Source organism: Papio anubis, chromosome X, assembly GCF_008728515.1.
Source record: "Papio anubis isolate 15944 chromosome X, Panubis1.0, whole genome shotgun sequence".
NCBI classification, from domain to species: domain Eukaryota; kingdom Metazoa; phylum Chordata; class Mammalia; order Primates; family Cercopithecidae; genus Papio; species Papio anubis.
The window spans coordinates 55,787,753-55,804,677 of record NC_044996.1 but is presented as its reverse complement, the minus strand read 5'-3'; the positions used below and the strand labels follow the sequence as shown (position 1 = coordinate 55,804,677).

Below are 16,925 nucleotides of genomic sequence, written 5' to 3'. Positions count from 1 at the left end.
AGAGGTATCATCTACCCAATCTTTACGTTTCCTCAATACTTCTTTCTTTTTTATCCCCTGCATTCAGTCATCAAGTCTTATTACAAAGTATAGTATTGACTGTGAATCTAACCCACTCTACTTCCACTGCCTTTATCTTCTCCCACCAATATTATTTCAACAATTTCCTAATTAGTACCCCATACTGACATGTTCTTTCTCTCCAGACAAATGCCCTACACTGTTGTCAGTTATCCTTAAAAAATAAGTCTAATTCTAATATATTATCATTCTTAAAAATCTATGCTCATGACCCGTTGCTAACTTTTTCATTGTGGCCCTAATTTGACATTCTGGCCTTTGAGCCTGTCATTCTCCCGAATGTACCATATGTTTGCGCCATACTACATTTGGTGTTTCCCAGGTACGCTGTAGACTTTTAAATGCCCTCAAACCTTTTATCATGCAGAACACTTTGCCTGAAATAACTGACTTTCCCCACCTGTATCTGTTTCTTCTATGTCTTGCATAAGTCTGGGAAGGCTTCAGTAATGAGGTGATATTTTAACTAGGCCTTGAAGGACAAGTAAGCATTTTTCATAAATTATCTTTGCTGATAGAGAAGCAGTACTATGGTAGGATGAGAGGTGAAAAGGGCTTCCAGGAGGTAAAATAGAGGCCAGAATCATCTGGCAGTCACTGCATAAAAAACAGTGAGGTAATACCAGCATCTAGTTCAAACTGCTTTCTAGATAGCCAGGTAGGAAACCTAAGGTGTACTGAGCATTAATAACAGTTTATTGAAAGGGAGAGGAGTATAGTTAACATACAATGATGTACTATCAAAACAGCCCGTCTTCACAGGCTGCTGTTAGTTTGAAAGGTGCCATGTTTTTACAGTATTTCAGTATATACAAAGAAGTGTAGTAGCATAATTTAATACATTTAAAAACTGTTTTCTAACATGCTGAAAATAATAATGAACTTTGCACATGTTGTAATTAGATATGGTACACAAAAACAGAGCTGTAAATATGCCCTTTCCTGATGTGTGATAGCTTCACTTATCCATTCCTCACCTATTTAATAGATTTGTCCTTTGGAATATAACTGAGAACTAAAAAATGAAACAAAAATAAAATAAAACAATCTGAGCAGTCTACAAATGTCACCAAATCTATCAAGTAAACCTCATGGTGAGAACGACTTTTTGGCTTTTAATCAGAGCCTATTTATTCTCTTTTCATATGTTATCTTAATGAACCCAATTATCTGTTTACATCCACAGCAGACTAGAGGTGCAGGTTGGAAGGTTGGGAGAGGGTTTATTCCAGAATCATACACCGGAATCATCAAGAAGTGACAACTGACAAGCTGACAACAGGAGAGGGGTAGATAGAAATGTAAGAAAAGACTGGAACTGGAATGCAAATAATAACAATAGACTTCACAGAGCGTGGAGGCTAGTAGCCCTGCACACTTCAGTACCTCCCGAAATACTGAGTTACACCATACCTCACTAACTCACATATTTAGTGATGACCCTGACTCAACAGGAAATTGTTAAATTATATCTAGTTTATTTTGCATAAGAATGTGAGAATTATATAATTCATTTCAGAGAGTGTCCCATATGAAACAAGATATTGATGCTTAAATAGATAAACAGATACATGGACCTATTCTATGTGGCTTGATTCTTTCCACAGTGGTTCTTGAGTGTTGAGATTTTACTGTAAGCATACTTGTAAATTAGCCACTAGTGTACTCAGACCATCACGTATGAGGGAGTAGCTTTGGACAAAGTATTAATCATTTGTCAGTGAAAGTGCATTTATAAGAAAGCAAGGCATCAAGGCTTATGAATATGGAGAAAATTTGTGGAAATTAGCATTTTATAAAGCGTTGAATGAATGCTTGATATTACTTAGGAAACTTGTTCTATTTATTGAGAGTTTTATATTATTGTCATTGAGAAAATAGATTACTATAATGGTAGGTTGTTTAGAGATATTTGTACAATGTAGTCATTTTTGGTATTGACACAAAACTAACTTCTGACTTAAACAAGGATGGCTTTATTTTAAATCTGTTTCAACACTGAATAATTGTCAAACCTATCATTTTCAGTAATAGAGGGTTGCCAGTGACCTCCATGATATAAAAAGCAACTGGCCGCTTTTGAAGTCATTATATTAGCTTCCTCAGCACTATTTGGCACTATTGATCACTCCTTTATCAAAGCTTCCTCCTCCCTTGACTTCCATGATACTAAACTGTATTAGTCCATTCTCACATTGCTATAAAGAACTACCTAAGACTGGATAATTTATAAAGAAAAGAGGTTTAATTGACTCACAGTTCCACAGGCTGTACAGGAAGCATGGCTTGGGAGGCGTCAGGAAACTTACAATTATGGCGGGAGGCGAAGGGGAAGCAGGCATACCTTGCTTCCTTGAGCAGGAGGAAGAGACAGAAGGGGAAGATGCTGCACACTTGTAAACAACCAGATCTTATGAGAACTCAGTATCACAAGACCAGCAAGGGGGAAGACCGCCCCCATGATCCAGTCACCTCCCATTAGGCCCCTCCTCCAACACTGGGGATTACAGTTTGACATGAGATTTGGGTGGGGATACAAATCCAAACCATATCATAAGCTCTCCTTGTTTTTCTTTTACCTTTATGTTTCATTTAAATTCTCTTATTTCTATGCTTGGCCCTTAAATTTGCAGATTCCTAGAGCTTGATCCTCAGTCCTTTGGTACTTTGCTTTTCTCATATTGATAATCCTTGGGCAATCGCATCTATCCTCAGAGCTTCAATTAACTAGCACTCATATGTGATGTCTTTATCTGATCTCTTCTCTTCCTCCCAACTCACAGACCCCCTATGTTCAGCTGCCTCCTGACTAGATTTCAAATTCAATGTTGTCCTTAAATATACTTATCTTCCTTTTTAAAAAAATCCTTTTCCCTACTCTAAACCTCTCTCCAGCCTTGACCTGCATTTCTCTTGTGTTCCCAATCCTGGTTGACCTTAGTATTTACCCACCAGTTAGCATATAGCAGAAACATACTAGTCATCTTGGAATCTACCCTTACTCCATCTTCCATTCTATTAGTCACCAGATCCTATCAATTCTATATCCTTAATGTTATAGTTCCCTTCCTCGATATGGTATCCTTCTCTCTGCACCCTCACTTTGCCATTTTAAAATTTCAGAGTATTGTTACATCTCACTATTTTATCCTTTCCCTATATTCTATTCTTCATTATGGCCCCGTTTAAATTATCTTCCACAATGTTGTCTTTCTGAAATGCTTTTCTCAGAAATGCACTTCAGAATGCTTAAAGTCCAACATTGGCTTCCCATAGTTCACTGCTTAAAGTCCAACAATGCCTTCCCACAGTCTCTAGAATTACAGTCTAGTCCTATCCCAAACAAAATACTTCATCTGGTTGTTGCTTTCTCTTTCGCCTCATATTCCACCACACTTCTACATATGTTTTTAGTCTAGTCATATTGTACTTTGTTTCCTATAGATTTTATGCTGTTTTATTCCTCTACCTTTATACCTTTGTACATTACTTCCATTGGCTTGGAAAGTACTCCATTTCTCAATTAACTTGCTCTGTACATTCACATCTTTCTTCTCTCATACTTTGACTTAAATCATCTTTGTTCCTAACTCCTGTTGGGCTAGGATAAAGAAAGACCTTGTTAATGTCAACAGAGTACTTAATAAGGTCAAGTGTGGAACAGTGTCAATAAAATTTTAAAAGTACAATTTGTCACAGATAATGGCAATATGGATAATCTGTCTGAGAATGCCCTAGACTTGGCAATTATTGTACCCCATAGCTCTATGAATTTTGATTAAATAGATAGATGTTTGTATAGTTTTCAAAGCCTTTAAGTTAAAATCAATAAAACGTTCTAGCATTTTCCCAGTACTTTTATGAAGATATTTGTGTTCAAATATTTCCCTTTCTCTGTCACTTAGGTTAAAAAAACAAACTTAAATTTCTTTTTGTAATGCTATATCTTATGCCAATACAATTGGAAATATTTAAATGTCATTCACTTACTATATTTTAATTATTTTGTTTGGGACAGTTAAGTGTTACAAATAAACCCTAGGCATGTATAGATGAGCTTTGCCTTTTGAAAGTTTATCATCTGTTTTGTAACATTTCACCCTTTATACCATTCCACCCCAGAACGAAGACAACAGCATCTGGTGACTAAAAAATGTAGATGATTATTGTAGAAATATAATATACTGTTATAGTAAAGGAAGGATCTTAATGTGGTAGAAAACGGATAATGATTCAGTGTAGTGTATAATTATACATGACACAAATGATTGGGTACTTTATCACATGCACAGAACTGGTAGTTTTTAACTATGTATGCTTATGTATTCATTCAATAGGATATATATGCATCTCATGTTGAAATCTTATGACATCACTGAATGAAAATGCCAATATAGAAATTGATTGTATTTACTAATTAAGCATCAGAATTGTGGCCCTAGCATATGTATTAATAATGGAGGAAATTCACTGATTTTCTGTGACTTTAAAATTTTGATTCTCATGGAAGCTGTATTTGTAACAATAGATATGGCAGACCATTTTGAAACATAGCCATTATAAAGACACTAAGCAACAGAGCAACTCTGGATAATGGACTTTGTGATATTCAATTCAAGGGCATTTGTTTTCTTTCTAAGATAAGGGGAAATTATATTAAACGAGATTTGTGTGATACAATATGGTAGAAAAAAGTCCAAGGCTAAAGGTCAAGAGACCTGAGTTCCAGTTGTATCATTGGGGCTTATTAGTTATGTGATCTTGGGCAAATCATCCAATCTTTCTAGGTTTTCAGTTTCTTTATTTTTAAATAACATATTGGACCAGAGTATTTTATGTTCTGTCTAGCTTTAAAATCTCATGATTATTTTCTGTCTCTGGAGTTGAATTTTTTTTTTTTTTTTGGAAAGCAGATTGATTTTGCATTGTTAGAGGAAAATAGAGTACACTCATCTCTTAAAGATTTATATACTTGGAAGTTGAGCATATGAATTTTGAAATTTTCATTATTCAGCAATGAGTTTTGTAGTTCTTTGAAGTGAAGGTTTCAGAGATTAGGCCAAATCTCTTTTTTTCTTTAAAATCTCCAGTGTAGTGCTATTCAATCAAACTTTCTCCCATGTTCTATATCCTTGCTGTCCAATGTGGTAGCTACTAGCCACGTGTGGCTGTTGAGCACTGGGACAATGGCTAGTGAAATTGAGCAACTGAATTTTAAATTTTATTTAATTGTAATTAAATTAAACTGTGACAAGTGGCTCCCATATTGGATAGCACAGTACTGTAGAGTGTGTGTGTGCGTGTACGCATGTGTTCACATGCATGTACATGCTGAGTATGGAGTGGGTTGGCAGGAAGTAAAGGAGAGGAGTGGTAGACCATTATTTTGAATGATGGGATGCCATTTATACTTTACTGCTCAGGATGTACATGAAGTGGAATTTAACCCTCTCCAAGAACCATTTTCTACTTTTGCTTTTTTTTTTTTTTTGCATTACATTATATATTATGATAGCCACTATGTATACTAGACAACCTATTGTTTATATTATTGTATGTTTTTCTGATTAACCTATAGTTTTAAAGCTACATATCCCCAGTATATTAAGCATGTTGTACCAATTACATTTTATCATCTTACCCATCCTTAAAATCTTTTGTTGTGAGAATCTATGAATGGAGTTTATGAGACCTTTGGAATGTGCTGGACATTATATTTGTAGTAAAGTGATATCATTTATAATCATGAGTTTCCTCCTTGCTGTGTGGCCTTATATAAGTTATTCTATCTGCTTTGAGCCTCAGCGTCATCATCTGTAAAATAAGAATAACAGTAATGCTAACCTTGTGTGGTTTTTATGAAGATGAGATTAGATGGTGAATTATGTAAAGGACCTAATACATTGTGTGATAACTAATAATAATAATGATGATGATGATAGTTTGAGATTTTATATTTAGCTATGAATTCAGGATACACACAATGGGGTTGTCATGTTTATAATTAAGTAGTAATATATTCTGGCCTTTAAGCTAATTTAAATTTAATTTTGTATTTGTAAATAGTGACAATTATTTCAGTTTTGGATTTGAGATAATGTTCCCATTCTCTGAAAAGGGCAGCATTTGTGTAATGGCATAAAGGAATAGCAAAAATTTAGATGACTTTTTTGTTTTCCACATTCATATTACAATATACATATTTCTGTAAAAGAGTATTACTTTATCAGCTTATGTTGGAAAATGACATGATAGCATGTCTATTCATCTTATGTTATTTGTAATTAATTAAATATCTATTAGAATATGATATATAATAAATGGTACATTGTTAAGCCAGTACCTTTACCTTTTTAAAACTGACTTCACATTATGTCCTAATTATTATATACTATAGTCAATGGATGGAACGTCTTTGTTTTCATATTAAACTATAGGTTCAAATATTATATATAAAGTGAGTATTTAATATCATTGAAACATATTATTAAAGTTATATTGATACATTCATTAATTTTATTGACTTTTATTATCTTTATTGTCTCCTGATCTAAATACTTTTATTTGTATAAATATACAATTGCAGGACTCATTAACTTGCTTCTTACAGAAATGTTCTCTTTACTTGTAGGGTATTAATACAAGCCATTAAGCTAGAATTTCTTCTGGCAAAAACAATCCTAACAGATGGCAACTTTTCTCTCTATTAATTTTGGATTGGACATGTACTTTGGCTTGTTTGGTCGTGTCATAGTTGTAACATAACAAGAGTCATTCAAGCAAATACAATGACAATATAACCGTGGACATGTACAGTATGCAAATATATAGCCTAGCCTATCAAAACTACATAAAGATTAACATGATTTCCTATTGTAAATAGGAAGGTTAAGTGATCTATTAAAGCATAAGCTTCATTATAACTTATCTGGTATGTCTTTAAAGTTAATGCCAAATCTATGGCAAATATTTAGTCAGTTTTCTAAGTGTTTTATCTTGATATTTGAACGTTCATAGAAATTAGAATATATTGTTGTATCATTCAGATATCTGATCATGTTAGAAACAACCTTAATCAGCCCTTTTAAACCATGTAACTTTTGATTTTTGAATGTAGATGTGGGGCAGATGGGCTAATCTCCCAAAAAGCAACTTAAATATATAAGATATAGATTCAAGAGTAAAGCATACCTTTTAATCTCTTCTCCCTATTTTGGAAAAAATAACTCTATCATAATAGATCTGTAGATGTCAAGTCAAAATACATTTGAAATATTTGTCTTTTCATAATATATTTTTCCCATGCTAACCATTAATTTATTTATGTGTGCTTCTATATATAGTATAGAAGTATCCTTATATAATCTGTTTTTTCCAAAGATTCCCCTTGTAGTTTGCCCTTTGAGCACTCTTCTACTCATTGCATTCTTTAAAAATAAAAAATAATACATTTAAATGACATCTTTTCAGTTAAACAATTAGCCAGTTACCTTAGATTTGAGCAGCATTTTCCAAAAATGCTACTTAGGAATAATTTATGGAATACCTGGCACTTAGCATTTTGTTGATTCCCTTCTAGATTAAAATTACCAGCAAATAAATTCCTTTTTATAATAGGGAATCTCAAAATCAGAAGGTAAGAAAAGCAAAACTCATTTTTCAGTATCAATATATTTAATCAAATACTTTACTTGAAAACAAGCTCTTACATATGCTTTATTATGAAGTGTGCATTAGTATTAGTGTCCCAGTGCCTTCTAGTTGATCTTAATTCACTTCTATTATTTTTTTCATACCTAGTAAGTTAATCCATCTTAATTACATATTTTAATACTTTATATATTTTGTACAAATCATCCCATTAAGAGGATGGAGAGAATGTAAATCAATGTAATAATTTATCTAAGTTATCACTGTTCCCTGTTTAATATTAGGGTACTTTTATAACTTTAATTTATTTTAGAAGTGTTTATAACCCTGTAGAATTGAGGCCAAGTGTACTGTGAGGACAGCTGGACATGAAAGATACATTTTGTGATCTTTTCAAAGGGCTCTATCTGCCCGCTTTAGCAATTTGGGTTTTTCAGAGGGAGTTTAATATTTCTTCGTATTCTTTTTAAAAGCACAACATACTTGGTCATGACATCTTTGTTAGAATTGTTTTGGACATTAGATAATTTGTCATTAATTTTGTTGTTTATAATTAAAGTCATAATCATACTTCTAGAAATATTTGCTTTTCTTATTTTATCGTTATGTGTGTATGCCTTTAGTGAATATATTATCTTAATGCATTATTTCATTAATTTATTTAATGTGTTTTTTAAAACAAAATTTGCTTTCTAATTGCAGGTGGCCTGCATGCAGTTTATAAATGCCCTTGTCACTTCTCCTTATGAGCTTGATTTTCGAATACATTTAAGGAATGAATTTCTCCGTTCAGGACTAAAAACAATGTTACCAGTAAGTTGAATGTATACGTTTATTATGCTGATGAATTTTAATATTTTTTTCACTTCCACAAAAGTACTTGAAGCAGAGTAAATAAATGTGCTTTGCTATTTTGTTTTGTAAAGCATTAGACATTTTGTAAGCTTTTTTGTATTCCAGTAATAGCGTTCTCTACATACAAATGACGATTCCGAATTCAGCTAATAATGTGCCCAGAAGCGATGTGTTTTTGTTTTTTGTTGTTTTCCTCAAGTCAAGAGGGAACTTCTTTTCTTTGAATTTTGAATATTGAAAACATGAGACTTTTTTTTTTTTTTGCAGTTTCAATTTTCATTTAAAATTTTCTGCTTTCCTCTTTGATAACTTAGATTGATTTCATTGGTATTCAGGATAAGCATGCATAGAGTTTTGATTAGTATATGCCAGACACATTGCTTAAGAATGTTCCTCTTGTTACAAGGCTATAGGAACTTTTCCAATCAAAAACAATTTTGTTTCTTAAATTGAGTGTGAATATTTGCTGTAATTATGACAGTGTTAAAAACATTTTTGAAACGACTTTATATGCTGAATCTTAAATGAGCACACTTATTTTTATAAATACAAATACAACTACTGTGGTTTTATATTTTATTAAGTATATTAACTGAAGAGTGACTATTGAAGACTATGGCATTGTTCAAGACAAGTAAAATTACGCTAGTGTCTTTAAGCTACTCAGAATATACCTGAGAGACAAGAAGTAAAAGTAAGGAAGTGGGGAAAAAGCACTGAGGAGAGAAAAACAACAACAACAACAAATGTCATTGAATGTGTGTGTGTGTGCCCATGTGTATGACCTAGTTTACCAGAAATACCCAAATTGGGGACATTTCCTGGTGAGGAATCAGTATGTAGCATAAATTTGTAACATATGGTGGGTTACTTTTAACTGAAAGTAGTTGAAACCCATCATAATAAGTGGTGTGGTTGGACCTGTTAAACCCATTTTAATAAAATGTATGATAGGGTCCACCTGGTTTTGGAAATTTCTATGTCAATCCCACCTGAAGTGGTTCTTTCATTCTTGGCACCTAAAACCAAGGCATTGGATGCAGAGAATCAAAGCAACATTTTAAGTGACCCATCTAGAGATTCAGTGTGCAGTTAACTTAGGCACATTCACCAATTACAGTTAGTGTGACATATGATTATTCTTGTTTTTTTTTTTTTTTTTCACTAATTTTCTTTTCATCTAAAGCCTGTAGCCTTAGGTAGCTAAAGATAATCTTACAGTCTTGATGGTAGTTTGCTTTTGAATTTCCTTCTTGTCTGTTTCCATGCTTGTTTTTACTGGGCTGGTTCTCTCTTTATGGTAGCATCTTTGAAGACTTGCTGGCTGCAAGGGCTCTGTAGCATCCTCTACTCATTTACTAATATGCCACGTTTTCTGCCATAGTTGTTGCTCTTACTTTTCTGTCTTTCATTCCCCTCTATTTATAATTGAACATTCACTTTCTGCTTTATACTACTGAATGGCTAGTCAAGAGAATTGTGACTCTCATTTTAATTTATTTTAGTCCTCATTTTTCAGAAACGGTATGGTATTGTAGCCCTTGTCCTTAACCTTTTGCACTTTTGTCTGGGTACATTAATCTCTGCTGGGCTCAGTGGCCTCATGTTATTCATTTGGTTACACAGACAGCTAAGATTATGTGTCAGTGTTTCTAAGCTACACTTTTCCATTGGCCATATAGCCCTATATAAAACTTTTTGTGGTACTGTGTGCTTCTTAATTTATATGTTCTTTTTTTAAATTAAAAATATTTTAAATTATGGATACAAAATAGTTGTACATATTTTTGTGGTAAAATTTATATTCGGCCTACCAAAGTGCTGGAATTACAGATGGGAGCCACTGCGCCTGGCCTAAGTTTTATATTTTTTTATAGAGACAGGGTTTCGCCGTGTTGGCCAGGTTGGTCTTCAACTCCTGGCCTCAAATGATCCACCCCAGCCTCCCAAAGTGCTGGGATCGCATATACAAGAGTAGAATCAGTATTCGGGCAGATAGACCTTGAGAAGATTAGAGATCATTTATTTAGAACTGTAGATTTCACTGCTGTTGTTTTAGTTTATCACAACTTGGGAGCAGGACAGAGTGGTCATGGGTTAACATATACTACATACCCCACATGTCGACTACTATCTAATTAACCTGCTAATGAACTAAATATTTAAATTTAAACCACTGGAATTTATAGTAACATTACATATCCTTTATATATGCAGTGAAGCTTAATAATATGGTCATAGATGAGCCTTTAAAATCCTTACATTTTTTTCTATTTATTCTTTTTTTATGTCCAGTTCTAACAAGAATTCCCTAATGTTCTAGAATACAGTATATTCAAAGCAGCAAATTAGATGTGACTAGGGCTAATTATTAATTGTTGGTATATGGATGAAAAATTATATGTATCTAGAATCATTATGAGTTGGGAAAAACTGGTTCTTAGTATTTCAGTAATCCTTGAGATCAACATTGTAGTAGAGTGAAACTTTTTTTCATAATAATTATCAGAATCTTCAAGACAACAAATTTTTAAATTATATTCTTTAAAAATTTATTTTCAAGGTTCCTGTCATCCTTATAGTTAAATTTTGATGTTGAAAAATAGTTTATATTTCATTTACATGGAAATTTCATGTCTGATAAATTTGCTTTAGTAATTTAGAATAAATGAGTTGTTACAAACTCTACAGTGAGTTTTAAAATAGGATTTTTTCTGTACTTAATTTACATTGATTTCTTCTGAAATTTTCCCCATTTGCCTTTTATTTAAATAAATTAAGAAAATATTAGTTAAATCAGATACGTGAAGGAAAAACATAGTAAGAAATGGTGTTGGTAGGCAGTAGGCATACTTTTATCTCTTTAAAAGTCTGAGAAACTCTTTCCTGTTTTAAAGACTCAATTTTGGTTGGTTGTTAATCAGTAGTGTACTGGCAATGGACTTTGATTTCCTTTGAAGTATACTATGTTATAGAAAATTACATATGTCAGGAATTCTGCAAAAAATAATTTTAGATCTATACAGCATGTCTTTTTAAAAAATAACAAGCATAGAGTGTTTCACATAATTAATTACAATGTATTTCAGTAACTTTTTGGTAGTTCACATTTTAAAACATAAAACTTCCGTGATAGATTTCCATTTACTTTTATAGGAGACCCATCTTATTATTTATTATTTGTACTATGTAAAATTTTTTATTCAGTAAATATTTATTTTATCAAGAATTTATGAATATTTCAAGGCTTGACATTTGGCTGAAAGGAAGTTTCATAAATATAAGCATATATATGTGTATGTGTATATGCATATATATTTACAGTAACTTCTCGTTTAATGTCATTGATAGAATCTTGCGAACTGCACCTGGAAGCAAAACTGTATACAGTAGGTCCTTGAATAATGTCCTTTCATTATAACGTTGATGAGAAAAGAAAATTGGTTTTGCTATACATTTTTTGCTTCAAGTTGCAGTTTCCAAGAACTACTAAGGACATTAAATGAGGACTGACTCTGATAGACCTGGAGCGTTATTAATAAAGAATATTTATAAAATACTGCAGTTACACATGTCTAAATTTTATATTGTGCTATATGTGCTCATATACTATATATAGTATAAATAATGTCTGGATCTAATAAAGAACTAAATTGTACATTTAACCAGTTATTTTCACTGAAAATATTTTAATTATGCTGACTGATTTTCATGTTTTGTAACGTTCTATGCTAAATGGCAGTACTTAAATTTTTCTGTTTTTCTGACATATTTGAAAGTGTTTAAGTTTTACGATTAATTTCTGAGAGAGAATATATGGTGACAAGAATAAGACATACTGTAAAATGTGTGACAGGTTGTTTCTGCAGTGAGCAGTGTATTGGGTTTGTCTGGCTTATGTAATTTTCTAAATAGCGTTCAGAAATCACCTGATAATATGACCCAGCAACGTTAGATAATTTTGCATTCTAATAAGTTTCTTCATTCCATTTCAAACTGGAAAACTAGAGCTAAAGCAAGTTATTACTAAAAAGGAAACCAAACATAAATATATTTACTTATGTTTGATATGAAATTATGTAGAAACAATTATTTTCATATGCTCTGCAGGTAAATTTTCAATAAATCATTATGTATGTGAGTGTTAGAAAAAAAAGCATCTAGAAATTGCTGAAATTTGTTTGGCTTCAGTAATAGCCATTACATATCTATAATAGTTCTATTGAATAAAGATAGAAACAAGAAATGTATCCCATTTTGTTTTATCGACCTAATTTGAAGTACACCATGCTTGCATTTCCTTTTAGAGTTCAAGCTCAGCTCTGAACATCCTAGTCCCACTTTCGGTATCACCCTTGAGCATCCACAGTTGTGATTATCGATTTGGGTTTTGAAAGCTGCAACTTAATGGACACATATTAAAAGATATTCCAGGTGATATATATTGAGCCCAACAATCTCTAGTGTGGCATGCTTCTAAATTTTTTATACTATTATTATGAAAATTATCAGAGGTTTGTAATGCATGTGCTTATAATGTATTACAAAAACATAACTTTTATGCCCAAGTTGGTATTTTGTGATTAGGCTAAGCAAAAATATAAGGTGGGGGAGGAGGTTAGATGTACAGCTTAATAAAAAGTCCAAACGCCTTTTTGCTTTAAAATCACAAAATATCTTTTAAAATAAATGTGTTTATACATCTTTTCACGCCATACTTGGGACTGTTGTGCTTGAATATATCCTTGCATTTGTTCTTCGTTAATACAATTGATCTGTATTTGCATTTTTTGCCAGAGGCATATGTGAATGTTCTGACTGCATGAGTTCTTTTGCAATCTTTGATTAGTGTGTTTAGTCAAAACGACAGCATTTAATTTGGGTTGTTAGCAGTTAGTTTTTTTCTGTTGTAGAACTGATCGCTAATTTTTTAATGTGAGTAATCAAAATGTAGGGCATGGAAAAAAATTAAGTGAATGCAATGAGGTCCTTTTATTTTGAAATAGAAAAATTCAGCTACATTTACTTTCAGAAAACCAAGTGCCCGCGTCAATATTTGAAATTGCTTCTGTGTTTATAAATGAATAATTGTGTTCTGCCCTTTATTACCTAAATATGCTGTTGTCAAACTGTTATTCATGTGTTAAGTTTTATGTTTATATATTAGGATCTAAAAGAAAAAGAGAATGATGAGCTTGATATTCAGTTGAAAGTATTTGATGAAAACAAAGAAGATGACCTAACTGAATTATCACACCGTCTCAATGACATTCGAGCAGAAATGGAATATCCTTTGACGAACCACAAAACAATTTTGTGTGCATTGTGAGAAAGGGATTTGTGGGCAATTTTGTGGACCATTATTAGAGTTCTTGTCTGTCAGCCCAATTTATATCCATTTATTTATATTAGAACCTTACTATAATGCTGTCCTTGAGATTCATGTTGAGGAATTGTCAGGCTGTCTTGATGATTTACACAGAGTGTATTGAAATCTGCACAATGGCTCACAGTATTATAGGTATACTCTGCTCAGTGGTCTTGAATAAAGAATAGCATAAGGTAATATATCTTACATGTACGGATTTTTTGGGGGAAAAGTTCACTGCGTTCGTATGTGACTATAGGTGAAATACTTATTCAGTTTATTAAATCAAGCTTCAGTGACTTAGAGATATAAGGCAATTCAAATAAATATCTTATTTTGTATTCAAATATTTGTGTTTCTTAACAATAACAAAAATGTTTAGATGCAGTAGTATCTGAATATAGCAAAGCTATGTGGTAGAAGCATCTGAGTCAAATACAACTAGCGTATAACCTTCCGACGGCAACAATTTCATATGAAATTATTTTAGATCTAAGAGATGGTTGTCATAGCATTGCTGGCCATTTGTTTCACACCTGTTATGTTTCTTACTTAATGGATTCTGGTGAAGTTGGGAAACATGTCAGAACCAAAGTGACCTTTGAGTTGGATTTTTTCTCAGTAATGTTTTCTTCCCTTTTCTGCTCCTCGCCCCCACTCCCCAAAGCTGGAAGTAATATTCCCCTCCTTGAAATACCCAAAGTACCTTGTTTGTTCTATTTTATTTATGTACACTTCTGTGCCCCTGTGAGATTGAGGGCAGAAATGTTATGTTTAATCTTTTTTCCTTCAATGCACCTATGAAAGTCTTACACATAGGTATTGGATAAGTGTGTGTGCAATGAATAACAATGTTATTATTATAAGGAATAATTTCTAGTAATTTTTATTCATCATTAGAGATGCCAGTCTACTGTGGCTTCTATAATATTAAATGTTTTTCATATCAATTAATATCTTGCTTTACATAGATTTCTCTTATAATCAAACTTCACCATAAAGCTATTTTTGGATCCATTGTGTAGCCATTTAAGGACCTCATGAGACTTTAGCACAACACTCTTATGTAGGGTCTAAGAAGTAAGCCATCGTATGCTTAATTCTACTTTGGAGAAAATGTTGACATTTGAGGTTATTTTAGGATATTAAATTACATCTTGTCTTTTATCTTTATTTTACCTTGGTTTTCCAGGTCCTCACTTTTATTACAAAAATGGATCCATTTGTGGAAATCTGATTTCTAGTTTACTAGAAGCATCTAAATTTCTGCCACTCTTTATATCTTGTCTCTACTTTTCATTTTTTATCAAATAATGAAATACAAATGAATGCAAACAATAATAATTGCAGATTTAGTAAGTATTTCATCTGGATAAAATAAAACTGATTTTGTGACCTTTTAGCAGTTTACAGCAGCTCATTTGCCTTATATCTTATGTGGCAGTGAAAATAGAGTAGTAGTGATTTGCATAAATAATATAGGTCCTCTATCACAACTACAGGAAGATCAAAAGGAGACCATTTTCACTGATGGCATTGCTGTTCCAATGGTACCAGCTATAATCTGGACTTTAAAATATGTATAACGGATCAATTAAGATTTTGGCAGTCAGATGGTCTCGGACATGCTCTTGAGGTCTGTCTCTCTAGTTAAAAGATCAAAATGATTCCATAGAATCATTACTTTATGCAGATGTTTAAGTACTGGATCATAGAGTTGAAGGTTTAGAAATAGTAATGGAAGCAAGATTATAAGTCGATGTTTTACAAAGTTAAACTCCTTTGTTATGAATGAGACTCCCATCAAGAATCTTTAATATTTTTCCTTTACTTTCTACTGATATGAATGAAGTCTACCATCTTCTGTATAATATGCTGAAGGACACTGCTGCTGAAAATTACTTCTTATCCATTCTACAACATTTTTTGCTCATCAGAAATGATTATTATATCAGGTAAGAGGCAGTTCTGAGAGTACTATATTTATAATTTGAATTGGGTATTAAAGGAAAATGAACAATGTAGTGGGGCCTATGCAATATATGCATATATATACACAGAGGGATAACAGTTTGATTCCTTTAGGTAACATTTTCTAAAAGGTGTTCATTTTTTAAAATTTGGCCAGAAGAGAGCGATGCACTTTTAAAAATGGGTACTCCAGTGATAGGACTTTGGTAGGAATGAACCCAACAGACTGCACTGGCCCTGCAATGAATTTTCTTTTCTAGATAGTGATATCACAGAAAAAGCACTGAAGATTCTGGGGTAGAACTTTAAAGGTTTTATCTTGTGCATGTTAAGTAAGATTTTACTGTTATTTCTCTTTTTACAGTATTTATCTACTAATAAATGTGATCTTAACATCTAAGAAAATAGTAGTGCTAATATTTCAATTTTATGTCTAGTAATATCATCCTTCAAAATAAATGAGTATGATAATAACCACTAAAGTTAAAAGTTTTATAATCTAGTTAAATGGGAATATATCGGAAAACCAGAAAGTTATGAAAAGGCTTCTGAGTGACTGAAATTATCCACAGGCTGGTGACCATGATATTATATTTAACTGTCAAAGAGACTCTTAGTTGTTCTGCATACTCTAATTTGTGTGAAATTCTGACAACCTGGGTTCTTTGATTTCTTAAAACCTGCTTGATTAAAGGGAAAAGGAAAGCTACCATGAGGTCAGCACAGTCTCAACAAAAATTATAGCTGTAAAGCAGCGTAGAAAACTATTATAGTTCAGACCAGTACAATAATTTGATGGACATTGTGACATGACAGAGACATAAAAAATGTTTAAAATAGTAAATTTTGTGCTGTTTTTTAAACAGCAAGGCTGCTAATACGTTAAAAATTATTGTATTTTTAATTAAGTTCTAACAAATTTAAAAGGGGTACTGTGCCCACAGGTACTCAGTTAGCTGGGGAACATCATTTATGTGAAAGTATCCATTTCTCAGCAACT

At 32.5% G+C, this 16,925-nt stretch overlaps 1 protein-coding gene across 8 annotated transcripts in view; it reads left to right on the top strand.

Moving 5' to 3' along the window:
* DIAPH2 (diaphanous related formin 2) overlaps nt 1-16,925 on the top strand; it is a 914,469-nt gene that overhangs the window by 231,022 nt on the left and 666,522 nt on the right. For all 8 annotated transcript variants that reach the window (XM_021932747.2, XM_021932745.2, XM_021932750.2 and 5 more), the window contains 3 exons: nt 8,434-8,544; nt 13,754-13,872; nt 15,793-15,909. In XM_021932747.2, coding sequence (XP_021788439.1) covers nt 8,434-8,544; nt 13,754-13,872; nt 15,793-15,909 — 347 coding nt within the window. The remainder of the gene's footprint in view (nt 1-8,433; nt 8,545-13,753; nt 13,873-15,792; nt 15,910-16,925) is intronic.